Genomic DNA, 20183 nt, shown 5'->3' on the forward strand with positions numbered 1-20183 from the left:
GCTGCCTTGAGTTCTCGGCTCTATATTTCTAGGAGAGAAGGAACATTACTGGGGAATGGATCTTCCATGACATAAAAACTTTCACACGCTGAAAAAAACTTTCAGTTGAATTATTTGTATAAACCTGTACTAGTAAAAATTATTTCTTGTGTGTGTCACGCACGTTTTAGCCAGCTGGTATGTCAACAAGCAAGAGAGGCAGGCCCTGGAAAACTCGCTAGGGGGACATATGCTTGGAGGTTGATAAAATTCGGTGCTAAGGTCTTGATCCACCAGAGGGTTGTTGGACCCAAACGCGTGCAGTGGACATGTAGAACAAACGGCACTATTCACTCATTTTGGACGTAAATTGGTTAAAACACCTCAAGGAAAACATAATGAGAGAAAAAAGCTAACTTTTTCGGGCGTTCATAGCACAACTTTGTGACCCCTTTGATCAGCATACCTGACTTGACTAATGGTATGAGAGTATGGCTTGTTGTGAACGATGGTTATGTGCAGGAACTAGAGGTTAGCCACTACGGACGTGCTACACCAGTGAGCATCGGACCTGTATGCTGACGAACAACGGAACGGACCTCCCTAGGTTTCCATATCTCGCCGCTCGACACACGCCCATCATGCTATTGCAGTTGTCTAGTAACATCAGTAAGTTTTGTATTTACGTACTGTCTGCACTCCGTCAAGGGTTGGAGTTCCACGACCCCATACCTCCGCCGACAATCCTTTTGCATACAGATTACGACCTAACTTGCATACTTTATGCCTTACGACATTTATCTCTACGGAAATTACATGCACTGGGAACATTTAACACGAATGGATTATGGTGTTTCCATGTTGCCGACGAAGCCTTTATTTGCATGATTTATATCTAATTGACATTTTATCCCTCCTCAGTTTCATGTGTCACAAGAATGAAATTCCGATCACATACCATTAAGACGTGATAACATTTTTTTATTCATAATTCAAATTCGGTCCTGATTTGCATAACTTGTTTTCGGTAATTGATGTTCAACTGTACCCAAATTACAGAAGTAATGTCACGAGTACAAATGCGATAAAAGTTTGGAGTGAAAATCGAAGAATGTGACAAAAGGACTCATACATAAACATACCATGACCGGTGCTTATATGATTATGTACAGTATGTCGCTGACACGACGCGTTCACAAGGTGAGACGTGTTTTATCTACCGGCTACTTTGGTGTGTGGGTTTGTTCACCTGTCGGCGGCACTGATAAAGCCGTCTGTATCCGGCTGGGGGTCGGGCCCTGGGAAACACGCACATGGCTGAAACTACGGAGGGCAGGAGGGTTAAGGTTCTTAAAACGGCAACTCATGAAGATATGGACTCTATATTTATACTTCCCCTTTATCACTGTTTGAGCGATTTTCTCCGGGCTGCGCCTAATTGCGCCAAATTGCGAGAGACATTCTCAAAGTGGCGTCAATTTATCGCCTGAAATTGTGATTTTTTTTTCCAAAAATTCGCCATTGCCATTGGCATTTTGTTTGTAGAGATCACATGCCCGTGCGTTGCACGTCGGAAAATTGGCGAAAATTCACAAAGTTGCCGCAAACATTTGGCGCAATTTTGTCCAATCCAGTGAGATACCGGTATATCCGCTTTAAAAGTAAAACTTTAAATTTCCGTATGGACGCAGGTGGCCCTGTACAATCCGCCAGTATCGAAGTAACGTTACATGTAGATACAAATCTGACAGGGAGCCATCAGTTCTACATAATCCTCAGATTCCTGCGAAGCTCTGAGAAAAACTACCCTTACACCTGCACTTTCCGCATCCGGAACGCGCCTCGTTCAGCGGACACAGGCCGACATTCTTCTCCTTCAAGCTCACTTCCAGAGCGGGGGTGCGTGAACTTTCTCTGAACTTTTGCTACCAGTGGCACTCCGCCCGCAAAGTTTACGCTGGAAAACTCCAAATATTGTGCTCTGCTTTAGTTCAGGGCCTTGTTCGGTAATTAAACACGATATGGTTCCGACATTCCACTAGTGAAAACAGGCAGCGGCTGGTTTGTATCCGCGGCACGGACCCGTTCCAAACACACCACCGTCGGGGTCGACCTGCGGTCCTCTGTACGCCAAAATCACATCCCGAACATCTGTTTACTTCACTTAGATTGACGAGTCACAGACAAGTCGAGAAGGAACGTTTGTCCTGCATCTACATGTTGTTCCAACCAATATATTTTCAAGTCAAACACAAGCACGCCACTTACCAAGTTAAGTTGACATATGTTTGTTTCTAAATCTTCTTTTATACCTCTAGAGCTTGCCCGTAACTTATATGTCAATCACAAATTCTGAAGAAATTTGACGAGTCACAGACAAGTCGAGAAGGAACGTTTGTCCTGCATCTACATGTTGTTCCAGCCAATATATTCTCAAACCGAACACAAGCACGCCACTTACCAAGTTAAGTTGACATATGTTTATGCTTAAATCGTCTTTATGGCTCTAGCTCTTGCCTGTAACTTTAATATACGTCAATCACAAATTATGAAGAAGTTTACACACGGCTTATACTCTGTAACAACTCTAAGTGCTTCTCTTAAATACTCTTAATTGCGTTTGTCATCTTGCAATGGACCAACGGACAGGTGAGCCTTCATCTTGACGCTAGGAAGAACTCTGGGTTCACATAGACAGAGCTGGGAAATTCTGGGTCATTTTCTGATGTTTGGTTTTGTTGTAAAGTCCCCATTCCACTAGGACGGCTCTCTAACCACACGCTCTATGCGACCTCAAATTTAACAGAGCGCTCAACGAATTTCATAGCTAAAAAACTAATCTTTCTACGCTTTGTGTGTTTTGTTGTCTTTTCAACCATACCTTTTCACTTTGCATGATATTCCAATTATGAAATCAAGGATGAGACAAATTTAGACGATTTAGGTCGCAGCGAGAGCGCTCCGTCTAGTGGAATTGGGGTCTAACTTAACAGTTGTGGGCTGATGTGGTTGCGTCACATTTGTATATCTTCTTGGATCTACTTTCCGTTCATTACCTGGTATAGCACTTCATCTATCAAAATTTGTTAACTGGTCAAATCACGAAAATAGGACAACTTCTAGATCTCAAAACATGAAAACGCGTTAACTATTCAAACTAGGAAAATGTGACTTTTTTTAAACAAAATGTTCTAACAACTCAGCCTGTAATATAATAACTACTCAAAATATAACAATGTGTTAACTACTCAAAATATAAAGAATATGGCAAGTAATCAAATTGCGAAAATGTATTAACTTCTGATTATCTGTAGATAAACTATCAAAGGGCACAGGTTCAGCCATTATCAATGCCAGATCTAGATATCCTCCAGGCCCGCACGTTCATGACCGTCCCGAGCACATGTCTGTAGAGACCCGGCCTCCAGACAGACATGTCCCTGTCTATTACCGCGATATTGTCCTGTCGGTTGTGGGCGGAAATCATTAAAGGTTTTCTCCGTCTGTCCTTCCTCCCTCGTGACACATGAGATCGAGAGATTCTTCCCAACTGCCAGTCAACTGTCCCCGATGAAAAAAAAATGGCAAGCAAATTTCACGTCCCAGAGGAATGGGACCTCAAGCTTCCGTTCTGGAATTGACTGGGGCGCGGTCTGACGGGCTCTGTCACCAGAACCTGATTGGAACTGATTTGGCCGGACCTTATTCTCCGCTTGACGGTTAACACATGTCGCTTTATAGCCAGTTGGAGACCGTTTGGCAGAGGTCCGTAAGTGTAAATCTCGCCCGTTTGGAAGGACATTTCTTGTCAGTATTTACTGATAGCGACAGCCGACATTTTGTGGCTGGTGCGGACACAAATGTCACTTGGCACCTGTACCCGACTTAGAATGGAGCTACCCGCTGACTGGCTAGAACACTGAAACTTTTCCTCAGAAAATCGTCCGCCAACTTCAGTCGTGTACTTTGTAGACATCTGGAGTAGAAAGTAACTTCCACGCCGTGTCTTTCTGAGCTATAGAGTAAAATCTTATGTTTATTTCGATGATGTGCCTTCTTCAAGTGGTTTAACGCCAGTAGGATTAATTCCCGCCAAAAGTCTCGTCTTCAGCAGACGAAACGTCGTCTGACAGAGGTCTGGTGAGCCCCCCGGCTGTCGATCACGGCGAGGCTCGGAGTGAGCGACAAGAGATTGACAGGAGAGTGGCCGCCGCCGCCCCGAGGCCAGGACAGCTCGTGTAAGTCATGTTCGCTTTAATCCCGCAGGAAACCAGAGACAGAGGCTTTTCTCAGGGCAGGAAAATATACAGAATCAGATGAGTTTATTTCTAGTGAATGAAAGACCTTTACAGTACATCTATGCTCTTACAAGCTAAGTACATGTCCTGGTGATAAAGCAGAAGTACAAGTACGGTGATATAAGAATGTAATATCTTACTACAACAACAAAGGGCTAGTGTACATAACGTTATGTATATGTACATTTTCAAGTTCTCGCTTCTTTAAGTCCGAAAATGTACGGACAGCAGATTTTGGACCTTATAATGCATGATTTATCTAATTGCATTTGGAATGTGAATTTTTTGATGCTATTAAAAGGTCGAAGACTGGGGAACTTATCTAGTATGCAGTTGAAGGGGATATTTCTCTCTTTGTTCTATAACGTACAGTCAACAATGTAATGACGGTGGTAATCTTTTTGAAATTTTGAAGTTGGCCATATTTGATTAACAGCGACAATCAGCTGACGTATCCGAAGTTACTCCAAAGTTGAAAAGTAAATACGAGACATATGCTCTATATTTTGGTCTGTCCAGAATGGACCCCATTTTATGATTACATTAGCGAAACGTTCATTTTGTTTTGAATGCTTACCGTGATTGTGCCTCTTCCAGAAAAGCACTTTTAAAAAGAAACATTTGCTTTGAAAAGTGAAAAAAAGCATAGAGTTCGATGTTAGAAGTTACCGATAATGTTCAGACATGTTTCTGTGATATTTTTCATATAGTTTCTCGCGCTTTGAGCTCATGTTGATATTATATCCCCAGTCATGTAAGCAAAGAAACATGTCCAGGCGGGAGAGTGTTTTGGTGTGGGGTCAGATTCGGGTCAAATTTGCCGTCCGGGCTACTTCCTCTTTTAGAACGGATAGAAAGTTTCTGACACCTGACCTCCGGTAGGGGGAGGGCCAACACAAGCTGCTGTTCCCACTGTTTCGTCAGATAAGCACAACTATACATTAAAATCTATCGTATCATGTACATGTCTGTGCTGTGACGTCAGCACTTGGACTTCGCCAACCGCCCTATTCCACTAGTAAGGCACGGAGAGTACTAGCAATGCGGCATGTAGAACTGTTTGTATGTGGTAAAGTTTTCTTTCCATATCTCAATCGCCGGAGACAAATGTTATATTCAAACGTGCTGTAGAGTCTGTTTTAGAATTTGGCTAGACGGGCATTTGACTGATAGCCACTAGACGGGCATTTGACTGATAGCCAAGTTCGGCTTTTTTTTCGACGCCAAACGTGCTCTACTGTGTCGACGTCACCTGCGTGGAGTTGATTGATCACATTTGACGCTATTAAGGAAGGTAAAGATAGATAAGTTTCATTTGTGAGAGGCTTTGTAGTGTGTCTCACAATGACTGTACTGCATATGTCGGTAGGAATCACGTTGTTAAAATTCAGTCTATGGTGGCGCCTAGCCTTAGCGCCTTGAGCTTTTACTGTGAGGTTATGAGTTAATGTCAAACTTTTTGAACTTAGGTTGCAAATGACGATTTGAGTGAGGGAAAAGACTTAATCATCGGGTAAGACTGTGTGCAAGTATTCCAAACTCAACGTGAAGACTAGCCTCTATACCAGGCTCCACAGGTCGCTGGAAAAATAGCAGAAATTGGCCAGATAGACAGATAACATGCCAGGGAGTACAGTTTGCGACCTGTCTATTTGGACAATTTCTGCTCGTTTTCCAGCGAACTGTGGAGCCTGGTAGAGGCTACGTGAAAACCAGTATAACATAACAAAGCTGTCACAAATATTCTACAACAAAGGATTGTACCAGTCATTGTTTTTCACCTGAACCACAGGTACAGGTGAGTCTACCGTGATGCAGGTGCGCCAGCCAGACGTCGTCCTACTGGCAAGGACGTACAGTTTCACACCTGAAGACGTCGACTTCTACCTGTACGGCAGGAACCCCGTCCGTGCGGTCCAACTGCCCGGGCTGAAGAGGAAGCCACAAGACCCGCAGTGTGAGTGGAACTCTACGGTTACTTTCTATTGGCAGTGATAGGATGATAGCGATAGGAGTATTCTTATCTTAATCTATATTTACACACGTAACTTATCTCAGAGGCCCATCCTTAACTATTGTCTTCTCAATGTTTTTATTTCTCGCTATTAGGCCATACTGATTTGATTACATGAACATCATCCTCTTGGCATTGCAAAATTGATGCGACCGTGCGAAAAAAAGTTCGGCCAAAAAAAGATTTTGGAAAACTTTGCTCAGGACTCGAAATACATTTTGTGCAAGGAGTAATTATAAGCTCACGACAAGATCGGTACGCTTTACGATAGCAAAAGAGGAATTGTCACGTTATGACATACTGTATCCATTTTCCATAACAACGCAATATATATCATTCTGTAATTGTTGTTCATATGATAGCTACCAATGAGGTGAAAAGGTAGAAAAGAGTGACAAGCATGATGCACTAAAAGGCTGGTAATTATATTACATAATGGATATATGGATATATGGGCATATATGGATAAATGGGTTTGTACAGAATTGGCAACCTCTCAGTCTTTTCTGCCGAACGCTGCGCTGTACTGTTCCGCCCACAATGCTAGAAACGTCCAATCACTCAAAACACATGTACAACGACGGACATCGCACTGATGGAAACTTTGTCAGCGCTTTTTTCGTATCAGTTTGTTGAATCTTGATTTGTGTGACTTTTTTGTAGGTCGTCTTCTAGGATTGCAAAACATATTTCTATGACTTCAACACAAAACAATGTGATTCGAAGCATAGTAAACTATTCTCGAGGAAAAATTTGAAGTACCTGTGTCGTTCGGTTTATAGAGTTCAACATACGAGACCCTGACAGAAAAACCTTGTTAACCTTTCATTGTTGACTTCGATAGATTACGGACGACGAGCTCAAACTACATTATATAGAAACAATACGTGTGGCTTCTCGGAAAATGATATATTGCTAAGCGTGTGATCACTGGCTTCCTTCAAACCGACTTACATAAACATGCCACCGGCCAACGTATAGCACCTGTTATGTCGCATTGTCCTAAATCTCGTTTTATGAGTCAAGTTCACTTAAAGAAACCCGTAAAGAGAGTAATGTTTGACGACTTGGCCAAAGGAATGCTTAATGTCGTAAACGGTTCCTATGCACGTATTTAGATTCCTTCCATTTTCCGCACGCACGAAATGCACGAAACACACGCAATATGAGAAAGAGTGACATATCTTTAATTTTGTAAATAGTTACATATGAGAAGCATTGTAGATGTTGACATTAGCCCATGTTCGCGGTAATTCAGATGATGCAACCCATAACCTTTAAAAATTGTATATGAATAGAGATAACATTTATGAAATCAGACAGCATTTTAACAATAAGGAACTAAACTTCCGACATTAGATCAGCCAAGGAACGAACCATTCATATAATGATCAGTCACGTGTTCAACGTGCTATATTTGTTTTATTCTTTAATTAATCTACTGAATTTTCAGACAACTTGGTGGCCCATTCAATCAATTTTCAAAGTGGCCCAGTCTATACATACAATACAATCATCAATACCGCAAAGAACATTGATAAAACTTGTAACAACTTGTAACATAAGTAGCACAGGATGTTGTAACATACTAGAGTAAGTAACGGAAAGGTATACATGAAAGCATCATCATTTATAAGAAAATGTCGGTTGAGTGCAACGATTGTGAATTTCAGGGTGTGACCTTTGTAAGGAGGATCACCAGGGGGAGTGTCCGGTCCACGGCCCGCTGCACTCCCTCAGGCGGATGGTAAGCGGCGCTCCTGCCGAACAGAAACAACACGGCCAACAGTACCCGTACGCCGTCACCAGCCTACCAGACGAGGTAGGGATCATATAAAGATAGATTAGATAAATGTAGGTAGATAGTGTATTCTTGGCACCACCTGTACCACCATCCCTCCAATAGACATTTTCGCAGATCCGATTGCATGCTGGGAGACTCGGGGCACTATGGGTAGTGCAATGTTAAAAACATTTTGTGTCCGAATAAAAAGACTCTTTGTACGCCACCGATTTTTTATTCACACCGACGTTTCGGTGACCATGCACTTGTAACTTTCCTCATGGTACTTATGACTGGTTCACTTTGTACTGCAGCTTTAGGTGTCGCTGCTTACAGATGCGGTCCCAAAATTAACTTTTTAGTCAGTTGCTTAAATTTCCAACCTGATGAACTAGTTAATGGCATAATTGTGACCGGTCCGGTCTACTAGAACGTCCTAGCAACGTTTCCGTTTGTCATCCCAAACCCACAAACCCCCACCCCACGTTACCCACAGTGCCCCACGGTCTCCCAGTATGCAATGGGATTCGTAAAAGGTCTATGGTTTATGATGGTGAAAAGTAAAGGCAGAAAGACGTACAGGTGTGTATTTACAGTCCAAAACCAACCTTGCTTTTGGTCACTTTTATCAAAGATTTTGACCACCAAGTTGCTGAAAATACCGTATTAACGTTGTTGAAAATGCACGATGCTTCACCTCCATTGAGGATGACTTCTTTATCTTTACCATGTGCTACAGGTGACGCTGTGCCACAGTAGTATCCCGGGGGAGGGGTATGGCATCTGCGCCACCAGGACTATACCTGTCGGCACTTGGATCGGACCTTACGAGGGGGTGCGCATGCGCTCAGGAGAGATTTCCTGTGCCGTGAAAACAACCCATTTCTGGGAGGTAAGATGACGAATAGAGTGTGCAATATGATACATCACATCACAACATATCACAACAAAATTTAAACGTACAGTAGATATATCGTTGTCTCATTAGATAAATCTATAAAGAAGGAGTGCACTTAGAAGTATTTTAGCGGTGTGTGAAAATGGCCATGAAACTATTGTCGGATCTACGGGTCGTGTGTCAGAGTTTAGGTCACACATTGCACAATTTTTGCTGCAACCAATAGATTCAAAATAAAATTCAAGCTAAATATATAAATAAAGCTTAACGCTGAAATTGAACTACTACGCTATTTTTAACATTAATGACATATTTTGTAATCGGCACAACGCTAGTTCAGTCCTTGGGCTGCGACTGTCGTTATATTAAGTTGCATTCTTAATAGACCATTACTAATATGTGACATAATTCAATAATGTACATTTAGTTTTACATGCTTTCCGTAGAATTGCCCCGCCCCCGTGTCCTCAGTACGCCACATGCTATCACAAGCCCCGCCCGCTAACGTACAGCAGGCGGCAACATTTCTATTTCTGGGGCAGGAAGCTTTCAGCTCTGACCGTTGACAGACTCATTAGGATAAAAAGATCTCGTTCTGCCCCAGGAAGCGGTTAGCGCGGGAATGTTTAGCGTCCACACACCTGACAGTTTACCGTTATCAGACGACACGACTCTCTTGTCACTCAGGACGCGCTTTGATGTGGGGAGGCCGTCTGCAACACGTCAAGCGTAATGGGACGTAATGACTACCGTACAGGGTCATGATACGTACGGCACGAAGAAAAAGTCACTACCTTTTTTTCTCAGCGCTTTTCTTTGGATATAGTATACTAAAGATTCAGAAAAAAACACAGTAAGATACAATTTGACAGCACACATTGTGTCCAACTGTGCGCAACCCTCGTTTAGAGAATTAGACCTTCAGTGCTTAGTGCTTAGTCCACCCGTTTCTTTTCCCAGAGTTACTCTAAAGGTTCGACAATTCACAATGTTTGTTGTTGCTGTTTTACAATCATGACAAAGCATGGGACACATATACGCCATATCGGGGATAGCATTTTCATATGTACGAGATTTCTCTGATTGTGTCTTTCTGCTTTCTGAAGTCTCAAAACACCGTCATGACGAGAAATGAGAAGTAGTTGTCCTCGACATGTATGCATGTCCCAAATACCGGTATGACATAGTCAACGACTCCCCACGCCTACCTTCCCCTGCACCCCAGGGTATCTGGGTGTATGCTGTGAAGGTCAAGATCCCATAGCCAAATGCCCATGTTTTTGAAGAAGTGTACGGGTCTTAACAAAGCCCGCGTCATCATTAACAGCCAAGGGATTACACTGCACGAAATGGCCTCGTTTCCCGGCGTATTCGTACCGGGATTTTTCTGTATTTTTGTCGGATACTGACGGATACTGACGGATACATGCGGATTCGTGTAACGTATCCGACTATTTCCGCACCGGTATATGGAATATTTCCTGAAGAATCCGAAAGTAAGGGATTTTCGACGAATACGGAGCCGTACACTGTACGGAAATGCCACCGATCCTGACGGATACGAACAGGAATTTTTATGTATTTTTGGCGGATACTGACGGATACATGCGGATTCGTGTAACGTATCCGACTATTTCCGCACCGGTATATGGAATATTTCCTGAAGAATCCGAAAGTAAGGTATTTTCGACGAATACGGAGCCGTACACTGTACGGAAATGCCTCATTTCCCGGCGTATACGTACCGGGATTTTTCTGTATTTTTGTCGGATACTGACGGATACTGACGGATACAGGTGGATCCGACGTAACGGATCCGACTATTTCCGCACCGGGATATGGAATATTTCCGGAGGAATCCGAAATAAGGTATTTTCGACGAATACGGAGCCGTAAACTGTACGGAAATGCCACCGATCCTGACGGATGCGTACAGGGATTTTTCTGTATCTTAAAAGAAAATGGTGAATACTGACGGATACAGGTGGACCAAACAACGAATCCGTAACGGATCCGACTAAGTGCTTGCATTCCTAATTTAACTATACCCAAAACATCATTTTGAATGACAGGAAGTTTGGGAAAGCCTGTATGTAACATATGTATCATTTCATATCTCAACATAATGTATTTCTAAGTTCAAAAACTATCAAATACAATACAATACGGAAGTACTATGTGGCTAAATAATCCATTTCATTTGAGACAGGCTGAGGGACATCCACATACTCAAAGCACCACTGCATATGCGGGTTAATGTCGGTAAATTGGGGTTGTACAAGCACAATGTTGTGAAAAATTATGAAATGTATTACAATCAACACCATCACAACATTGTGGTAACATTTACTACTGTATAGTGCCCTTGGACCAAAATTATCTACATGTTCTAAATATTCCACTAAAGTAATAAAAGCCTTATTTGTGACCAGCTCTTCGTCTAAAAGCCATCAGATACAATTATTTCAAATCAAGGAGGTTTTATATAGATAAAAACCTCCTTGTTCAAATACAGAGGTTGAAAATAGAAAGTAACATTATACTGTCTGAAGAACTCCCATGATGACACGCCTCATTTTAAACGCAAGTAGCATATGCCGTGGAACTGCATGTGTATAATCGTCCTCTCCCCATTCTCTGACTACATCTGAGTTCACTTCTTCCATGCACTCTTGGTAAGGTACAGGCAAGGCTGATTTCTTCTGTATCTGCATGTTGGACTCAGCTTGGAGTCCATCTTGTGATGAACCAGTTCCTATATGATAAAACCAAATGATGAATAAATATCAATTCAAGTATTTAAGGAACATGTCACATGATTTTGACATGGGCTTCGTTTAATCAATAGCTACAAAAAACACGGGACGACAATGGATATCCATCATGCCTCTCTCAGCTAACATTGAAGTGTACCGATGATGGACTTACCGAAGGAGCCTGAGGTACTCAGCAGCTGAGCATCTGACAGTTGATTGCTTTGTTCCCAGCCAAGGTCCTCACAATATGTGCTGCATTTGTGAAGGAAGTATCTGCCGATGCTGTGCTGGATATATATATATAAATGGAAACAATGACAAATATTAAACATATCACATACTCGCATGTGTAAAAAAATGAATCTGGGCATCGTTGAATTGACTACGTAAAACTTACGTCTATAACTTGAATATGAGATTGATCAAACATACATAGCTATAACTGAATGAAATAATCACTGAAGCACACTACTGCCACCTTATAAGTTCTAGTTCACTATCCACAAACTGTGGGATCTTTGTGGGACAAATACTTATGACTTTTTCTTCCCTTCCATATCTTTAATTATCTTTCCCTCAACTGCTTGCTATTTTGTATCTGAAACGTTAACCAGACACACATGTCTGCTGACCATTGGCAAGAATGAACAAATTGAAATTCTAAATTTCCTAGATCCAAGCTAAATCCTAACGCCGTAAAAGGGCAGGTCGGCTGGAGAATTCTTATGGTCATGCGAATGCGATGATATGTCAAGCCACAATAGGAGGATAACTGACGTTAAAACTAGTTAGAAACGGGAATTTTTTCAATTTGTACTTACCAAAGGGCAGTCCCTCTATATGATGAATCAACTCCCTACCAGCGTTTACAAGGGGGGAGGGGGCGACGAATATTGCATGCACGAAGATGACAACGTCGCAATTCCGTGCGTTTGAGTTTACACCGAATTCCCTTCAACTCTCAAGCCACTCAAAAATCACTGGTCGACCATGGTAGACTCTGGCGATGCCATGTTAAGCACAGAAGGTGATGAAACGCCGTTCTTGTCTGTGCTGTTAACCGAAAGAAAACCGTTAACGTTTGTCGCGCCCAGAAGTGTCTTGTGGGTAATTTGGATATCCGACACGAATCCGTGTTCCGTATACGTCAGGATCCGAGACAGCTCATGACTTCTAACATATTGACAAATCTGAACTTCTAACATATTGGCAAATACATAAAAAAATTAAAGATCCGAGTAGATATTGTATCTGTACCCGAAACGTATCCAGACGTATACGGCATCGGAATTGCTGGATCTGAGGTGTTCCTGGTACATGGTATTTGTCCGAATTTGCTCGGAAACGTTCCGTATATGTACCCGAAACATAAGATGGATCCAGACGTATACGGCGCCGGAATTGTCTGATCTGAGGTGCATCGGATCCAATCGGAAACGTTCCGTATCTGCTATGATGCGCAATTCCGGATCTGCTGGATTCGTCAGGAAATGAGATCATGCCGTGCCGTGTGTATTTATTCGTCAGGATCCGAAGCAACTACCGACATACAAACAATCCGAACATTCCAAATATCAAAAAACGAGGGATCCGCGCAAATATCTTCGGGTATCCGAGGCGCATCACGGATCCAGAAGAATACGGCGTCGGAATTGGTCGGATCTGCGGGCACTTCAGTATCCGGACAGTGAACTGGGATTTTTCCGGATTCGCTCGGAAACGCCATGAGGCCCGATTCCGGAAACGTCGGATCCGTCAGGATACGTGGCCATTTCGTGCAGTGTTATAGCTGTAGAATGTCTATGTAGAGGAACTAGCCTGTATTTTGTAGCCTTCTCATCTTATATCTTTATCATATTGACCCCACCGCTGAGGTTACTGAGCGAACGGGAGTGTTGCGATGTCTTATACGTTGGCATGGAAACAGACTGAGTAGTAGAGAAACTACCCTGTATTTTGTAGCCTTCTTATCTTATATCTTTATCCAAGTGCATTATAATGTCCTTGCTTTATCACATTGCCCCCATCACCGAGGAGCTGAGTGGTGCCGCTCACTGACGAACCAGTGGTGCAATGTCGTCTGCGTTGGCATGGCAACGGAGTGAGAAGCTCTCATTCACCTTTATCCCACCCTGACGGGTCTCAAAAGGCGGGAAACACTGTACAGGGCGCGGTGGGGGCCTGTTCTCAGTCAGACACTCCGTGCATTACCGGATCGTGACAACAAGAGCACATTTGTCTCTATCAGATCCGGGCTCACTTGTCGCAGGAAAACTCAAACTGATGCCAGCTTTTGTAAATACACTTGGGTTCACCGGCAGGGCAACGTAAACTCTGGAAGGCGCCTTGGCTTTCTTGGAATATGTTGAGAACTCGCTGTATCTTACAGGGACTTGAAAATCAAAGGAGAATTTTGGCTTCCATGAATACAGTGTTACCATAGTTGACACAACATGATTCGAGATTTTTGGAGAAGGTAATTAATGGAAACTTTTAAACTCAGTTCAAATCAACTAGAAACAAGTGGCATTTTAGAGAATATAGATGGCACTGATTCTTACAAATGATGACCGGAGGGCACATCTCCAAGCTGCAAAAGTGGCAAGAGAATCGGTTTTACTTATGAGACAAGATGGTTGTTACAAATGACGCGGCTATAGCCTGGTACATGGTCACAATCGTCATTCCAGTCATACCACAAGCCTCCTTCGCAGACTTCTTTGAGCGGTGGCGTATATTTTTTGTGGGAGCACTGATGCGCGTTTTTTACACGGGACAAGGTTCCCTAATGGCTCTCCAACAAGAGGCGATCCTCCCTCGACGACATAATTCCCTATTGAAACCGGCCTTAGAGAACATTGTCTCGTGTAAAATAAAAACCGTGTATCAGCGCTCCCCAAAAAATAACAGCCGCCGCTCCAAGAAGTATGCGAAGGAGGCTAATACCAAAGCATATGCGGGACACCCCAGGCAGACATTCTTGGTATATCAATCATGGACGTGTACAAATTCAACTATCTTATGGCGGAAAAGGTGGTAATAAATCCTTGTCGGACTGTCGGTTCTCTCATAGCATCCTTGAAACTACTACGACAAATATGACCAGACCATAGCCGTACATTTACTAGTACTGGACACCACACATTCTCACAAACAATACATCCTCCTTACACGTGAAGAAAAATCCACAGCACGCAGCTAGGTTTCAGAATTTGTTTTGTTCCAGATGTATGAGAACGGAATGTTCAACCATTACATAGACGGGACCGACGTGCGTCGGGCCAGCTGGATGCGCTACATCAGATGTGCACGTCACCGCGTCGAGCAGAACATGGTGGCTACACAGTACAGGGGCTGTATCTTCTACAAGATCTTCAGGTGAGTCTCAGTGCAGGGGCTGTATCTTCTACAAGATCTTCAGGTGAGTCTCAGTACAGGGGCTGTATCTTTAAGATATTCAGGTGAGACATGTGCGGTACAGGGGATCTTTTACAAGATCTTCAGGTGAGACATGCATGAACCACGTAGTACAGGGGCTGTATCTTCTACAAAATCTTTAGGTGCGTCATGTACCACGCAGTACAACTACAAGGGCTACACTTATCTTCTACAAAATCTTCAAGTGAGTCACGAAGAGGAAACATAGACAAAATGTTGTCAAAAGAATCAAAGAGCCACGCAAGGGAGCGTCAGCATTCGGTAGTGATGGCCTCTTCCCTAATTGTAGTAGGACTGATACTGCATCAAGTTCGGTTTGATCCTGACCGTACATTGAAGAGGCCTAAGGCGACGGTAATACACCTCTAGATTTAAAACACTTTTGAAACAGAGTTATTAATATGTTTATCATTATTTTGACAGAGAAATCAAGGCTAATGAGGAACTACTGGTTTGGTACGACCCCGACTCCTACATACAGTTCATGGGCGTTCCGCTAGGGCGCAGAGTCAAGGATGAAGACAGTGAGAAATGTTACTTTTTTGAAGATTAATGCTGGGGTCACATTTCCAACCCGGGGCCCGGCCGGGCAGCTTGTGGGAACGAAAACTATGACATAAAAGACAACAAAATACACAAAACTTTTGAAAAATTATTCCTTACCATACGTCATGTATATCCTTGATATGCGTCTTTTATTCTTTGTTTTCTCAAACAGCCCGGCCGGGCCCCGGCTTGGAAATGTGACCGAAGCATAACGAGGGAAGTTGAGGTCACTAGTACTATGCCTTCTCAAAATAAGGACTTGAAATTAAACAAAGAAACAGTTAAGGAAGGGAAAGTTTTGAGAAATATTACAGAGAAAAAATAGCTAGTGAAATTTTTCTGGATGTTTTTCATCGTGATAAGATGTTAGAATGATATCGATCCCGCGAATTGCATTAGAATAAGTGCATGTGGAAAATGATGTATCAAGCACACTTGTAAAGTTGTAAGACAGAGTAAATGTAACATTAGACTATTTTTCAAGTCACAGCGCCACCATCGGTAACCATGGTACTGCAAAAGAGCGGGTGTCAATCATCATCCGTGACGGAAGCTGACAAAGTAGAGGCGGAGTCTGCCGACACGGCCTCAACCAACGGACACACACGCTCCCCAAACCGGTCCTTACGGCATCATTCTATTCGGACAAACCCGCACAAACACACGGGAATATTCAGCGCTAGGCCGAGCCGTCATAGGCGTCCTCACAACAACACCGTTACACAGTCTTCACCTGACCAGGCCGAGGTACTGGGACAGGGGACATCGCAGCTTTCCTCCGCGGGGAGAACCACCGATTTCTCCGACTGGAACCTGTGGAAATGTGGCCAGTGCTTCAAGACGTTCACACAGAGAGTGCTGCTGCAGATGCACGTGTGTTCCCGTAACCCGGACCGGCCGTACCAGTGTGGTCACTGTACACAAGCCTTTTCTCAGGTAATAATCATAGCCTGTAGCACTATGCTCGTGGCGTCGTGTTGGCACAACGGTTAGGGTATTTGGCACAGAACCCAGAGGACCTGGGTTCAAATCCTCTGATGCTGTGCCCTGGGAAAGGCACTTTACATGACTTCTCTCAATCACACATTTACACCTTGGTGTGAACGCCCATCACACGGTGGAAAGAGAGGGTTGGGCTCCGCCTTCCAATACCATGCCCTAGACACAGTGGATTGCAACCCACTGCCCCTACGGCCTCTAAAAGGCTATGGGACTACCTTCACATCTACCCTTTACTATACTCGTGTAGGGATATCCCAGAAGCTCAACTGGCGGCCTCACAGTTCCAATTAGTTGGCAACTGGGAAACCCCGGTTCAATCCAGGGAAGGGCATTTAGTTTGGGGCTGAACCCGTTTTTCGGAGGGGACGTAAGACGTAAAATGGGGTCCCGTTCAAGGAGGTGCTTCGAGCACGTTAAAGAGGAATGGCTGGTAACTCCTTGCCCCTTTCACTTAAATCCTTCTGCAATTTTGATATCTGATATTGCCTAATTGTCCGTTTCTCCACAAGCCAATAGACCTGCGAAACCACGTGGTGACACATTCAAGTGACCGGCCCTTCAAGTGCGGGTACTGCGGCAGAGCGTTCGCCGGAGCCACGACTCTCAACAACCACATCCGGACTCACACGGGAGAGAGGCCCTTTAGGTAACTGATGAGACCGCACGTCAACTACAGAGGGGTTGTTGTGAATGATATGAAAACCTTAGGTTTCAAATGAGAACTCATATTACTGCCATGCATTTCGGGGAGGGGGTAGTCTCCAAGCTAGTAGCTAGTCATTCCGGTTTTTATATTCGTTTCTCAGTTTCTCTTCACACAGTTCTGCCTCGTGGCAGAATGGGGAAACCCTGCTGCTTTTGACCGTTCATCTCCTTTATTAGATTGACAATTCGTTTCTACCGTTATGCTTTATTTATCACTTGTGTACTAATGTACTGAGGACGAGATGTGATTGCAAACCGTCACGCCCACAAAGGCATGCATATGCATGAGATGAAAACTTACCCTACATTTCTCGGTTGCACCAGTTAATGTACACTTATTTGCAGTAGCATGAGTATCACACTAACGTAAACATGTCGTAGTGGTAGACATTTGTAGTGTAGGTAAACTGTTCTCACTGTCTTACCGTCGTATCAGCCAGATATTCATTTACCTACTTCATCATCGACTCAAATATTAAAAACCTAAGTCGTGTGCATATTTTGTCAATAGCTTACAAATCACAATGCATGTCACAATTGCACTATGTGTATATGATGTCATCATTTTTTCTGATAAACGTCTACGTTGACTTTTTTTGTCGTTTTCTCGTCTGTGCATGCATGTGCTGTGTGACATATTTAAGGTGTTTAATTCTTCCATCTAGCAGTCCATCCATCCATATATAAAGATACATCTTTCGTAACTTACCCTCTCACTATTACATATATCAAACCACCAAGACTCAATTAGGATTACAAAAAAATAAAATCGCCATAAAATCGTACCACAGTTTTTACGTTCTAAGGATTTTGCCCCTTGTGAGCATTTTTTGAGTAAACCGAATATATATATCACAGTTATATATATATATTCTGATTAAATCGCGCCCCTAGCCGCACTTCGAATGATCGCTTCTGTAGACGCTGGATGGAAACTACCTGTGTGATTGTGGTCTGTGTTAGCAGTGACCGTTACGCCGTGATTCAAACATCTGGGCTTGCATATTACCATGTTACAAGTTAAGTCACCACTTTTTCTCTTCTATCTTTTCTTCTCTTCTCTTTCCGCGACTAAAGATGCGGCAAGTGTAAAAGGCGTTTCTCCCAGGCCACCCAGCTGAGTAGACATCAGAGGACGTCTGGCGACTGCCAACAGGAGCCTGGGAACGAGACCGAAACAGACGAGCAGAGCGAAGCCTCGGCGTAGTTTCCCCTTCTCGTTCCACACCTACCTAGGACCACAACTTGCTTATCTTACGTATACGTTCTGTGATATAGTATACGAATATAGATGAAACGGCTGCTTTGTATATAACGTCATAGCACGGACATGTACAGTTTACTATGTATCTATTTTAGATCTCATGTTTGGGCGATGAACGTATCTTATGTTACACCACAGTGTGTTTTATGAAACGAATCACAGCTTTGTTAATTTAAGTTGTACTTGATTGATTATCCCTGCATTTGTATGCGTGTTTTTTTTAGTATAGCTCTATCAGTAGGAGTCTCTTAGGAGTCGATGTATCAAGTATCAGTCGTGCACATACTGTCTGGCCTTGGTGCTGAACCAAGTATCACCTGTGCACATTGTGTATGTCCATGGTGCTGAATCAAGTATCAGTTGTGCACATTGTGTCTGTCCTTGGTGCTGAACCAGGCATCAGCTGTGCACATTGTGTCTGTCCCTGGTGCTGAACCAAGAATCGGCTGTGCACATTGTGTCTGTCCTTGGTGCTGAACCAAACATCAGCTGTGCACATCGTGTCTGTCCTTGGTGCTGAACCAGGCATCAGCTGTGCACATTGTACATGTCCTTGGTGCTGAACCAGGCATCAGTTGTATACAATATACCTGTCGTTAGTGCTAAACTAAGTCTCAGCTGTGAACGCTGTGCCTGTCCTTGGTGCTAAACCAAGTATCAGATGTGCAAAAGTGTGTACATCCTTAGAGCAGAACCAAGTATCAGCTGTGTACACTGCACCTGCCATTCATGCTGACACAAGTATAAGTTGTGATTGTTGTGCCTGTCCTTGGTGCTGAACCCTGTATCAGAAATAACGGCATTTCGTCTCTAAGTTCTCCAAATGACGTCCTGATTACCCAGTTGTATTTCACAAAATTCGTTCTTACTAAGTTACAAAACTCATCAAAACTATCATGAAGAAGTCACAGCATTTCCCATCAATTGCGCAAATAATGACGTCATTTGAACAGTCTGCACAGAGCCATGTTCATATCTACCTACATAAGTCACCTAAGAATATCATCATAAATGGACATCATCAACACACATCTAACTATACAGTTCTAAACAAATTGCAGTGTGACCAAAATATCATGACTTTTTATCAGTTTTTCTTTAATAGCTAGACCAAGGGCTAAATGATGACATCATGTCCGCCTAGTCCCCGTTGCAGACTCCACAGAGAGAAAAATCGCTCCGGGGTCTGCCAGGGAGGCTTCGCTTACCCCATCCTCAGGCGGATCAAGGATAATGTCCTTTGGCGGATGTAGTGCCGATCACGTAGTTTTTCTAACAGTGTACGTAAGACCAAGGACATTATATAATGTCCTTGGTAAGACTAGCGTTGTGTTTTACCGGTGGAGCTCAGAATCACAAAAGTTTGACTCTGCAGGCTGATAAACAACAAACAACAAACAAACAAACAAACATCCTGTTACGTCACAATACAATAAATTGATTTGCCTGTGACGATTCTCGACTTAAGGTGACAGGTTGACATGCTTGGATTATCATCAA

General features: G+C 43.2%; 1 protein-coding gene and 1 long non-coding RNA gene across 2 annotated transcripts; one reads left to right on the forward strand and one right to left on the reverse strand.

The window, feature by feature from the left end:
- Positions 1 to 5085: 5085 nt before the first annotated feature.
- Positions 5086 to 18862, forward strand: LOC136428381 (putative histone-lysine N-methyltransferase PRDM6). Its single transcript, XM_066417838.1, has 9 exons — positions 5086 to 5571; positions 6070 to 6234; positions 7965 to 8113; positions 8814 to 8966; positions 14955 to 15106; positions 15590 to 15690; positions 16197 to 16648; positions 17224 to 17360; positions 18497 to 18862. The coding sequence occupies exons 2-9, from the start codon at positions 6090 to 6092 to the stop codon at positions 18624 to 18626; spliced, it is 1419 nt and encodes a 472-aa protein (XP_066273935.1). The 5' UTR covers positions 5086 to 5571; positions 6070 to 6089; the 3' UTR covers positions 18627 to 18862.
- LOC136428383 (uncharacterized) lies at positions 11076 to 13506 on the reverse strand. The gene is made up of 2 exons (XR_010754614.1): positions 11901 to 13506; positions 11076 to 11727 (listed from the first exon to the last, which is right to left on the reverse strand). It is a non-coding gene; the product is annotated as an uncharacterized lncRNA (long non-coding RNA).
- Positions 18863 to 20183: the final 1321 nt, after the last annotated feature.

Source organism: Branchiostoma lanceolatum, chromosome 2, assembly GCF_035083965.1.
Source record: "Branchiostoma lanceolatum isolate klBraLanc5 chromosome 2, klBraLanc5.hap2, whole genome shotgun sequence".
In the NCBI taxonomy this organism is placed as follows: domain Eukaryota; kingdom Metazoa; phylum Chordata; class Leptocardii; order Amphioxiformes; family Branchiostomatidae; genus Branchiostoma; species Branchiostoma lanceolatum.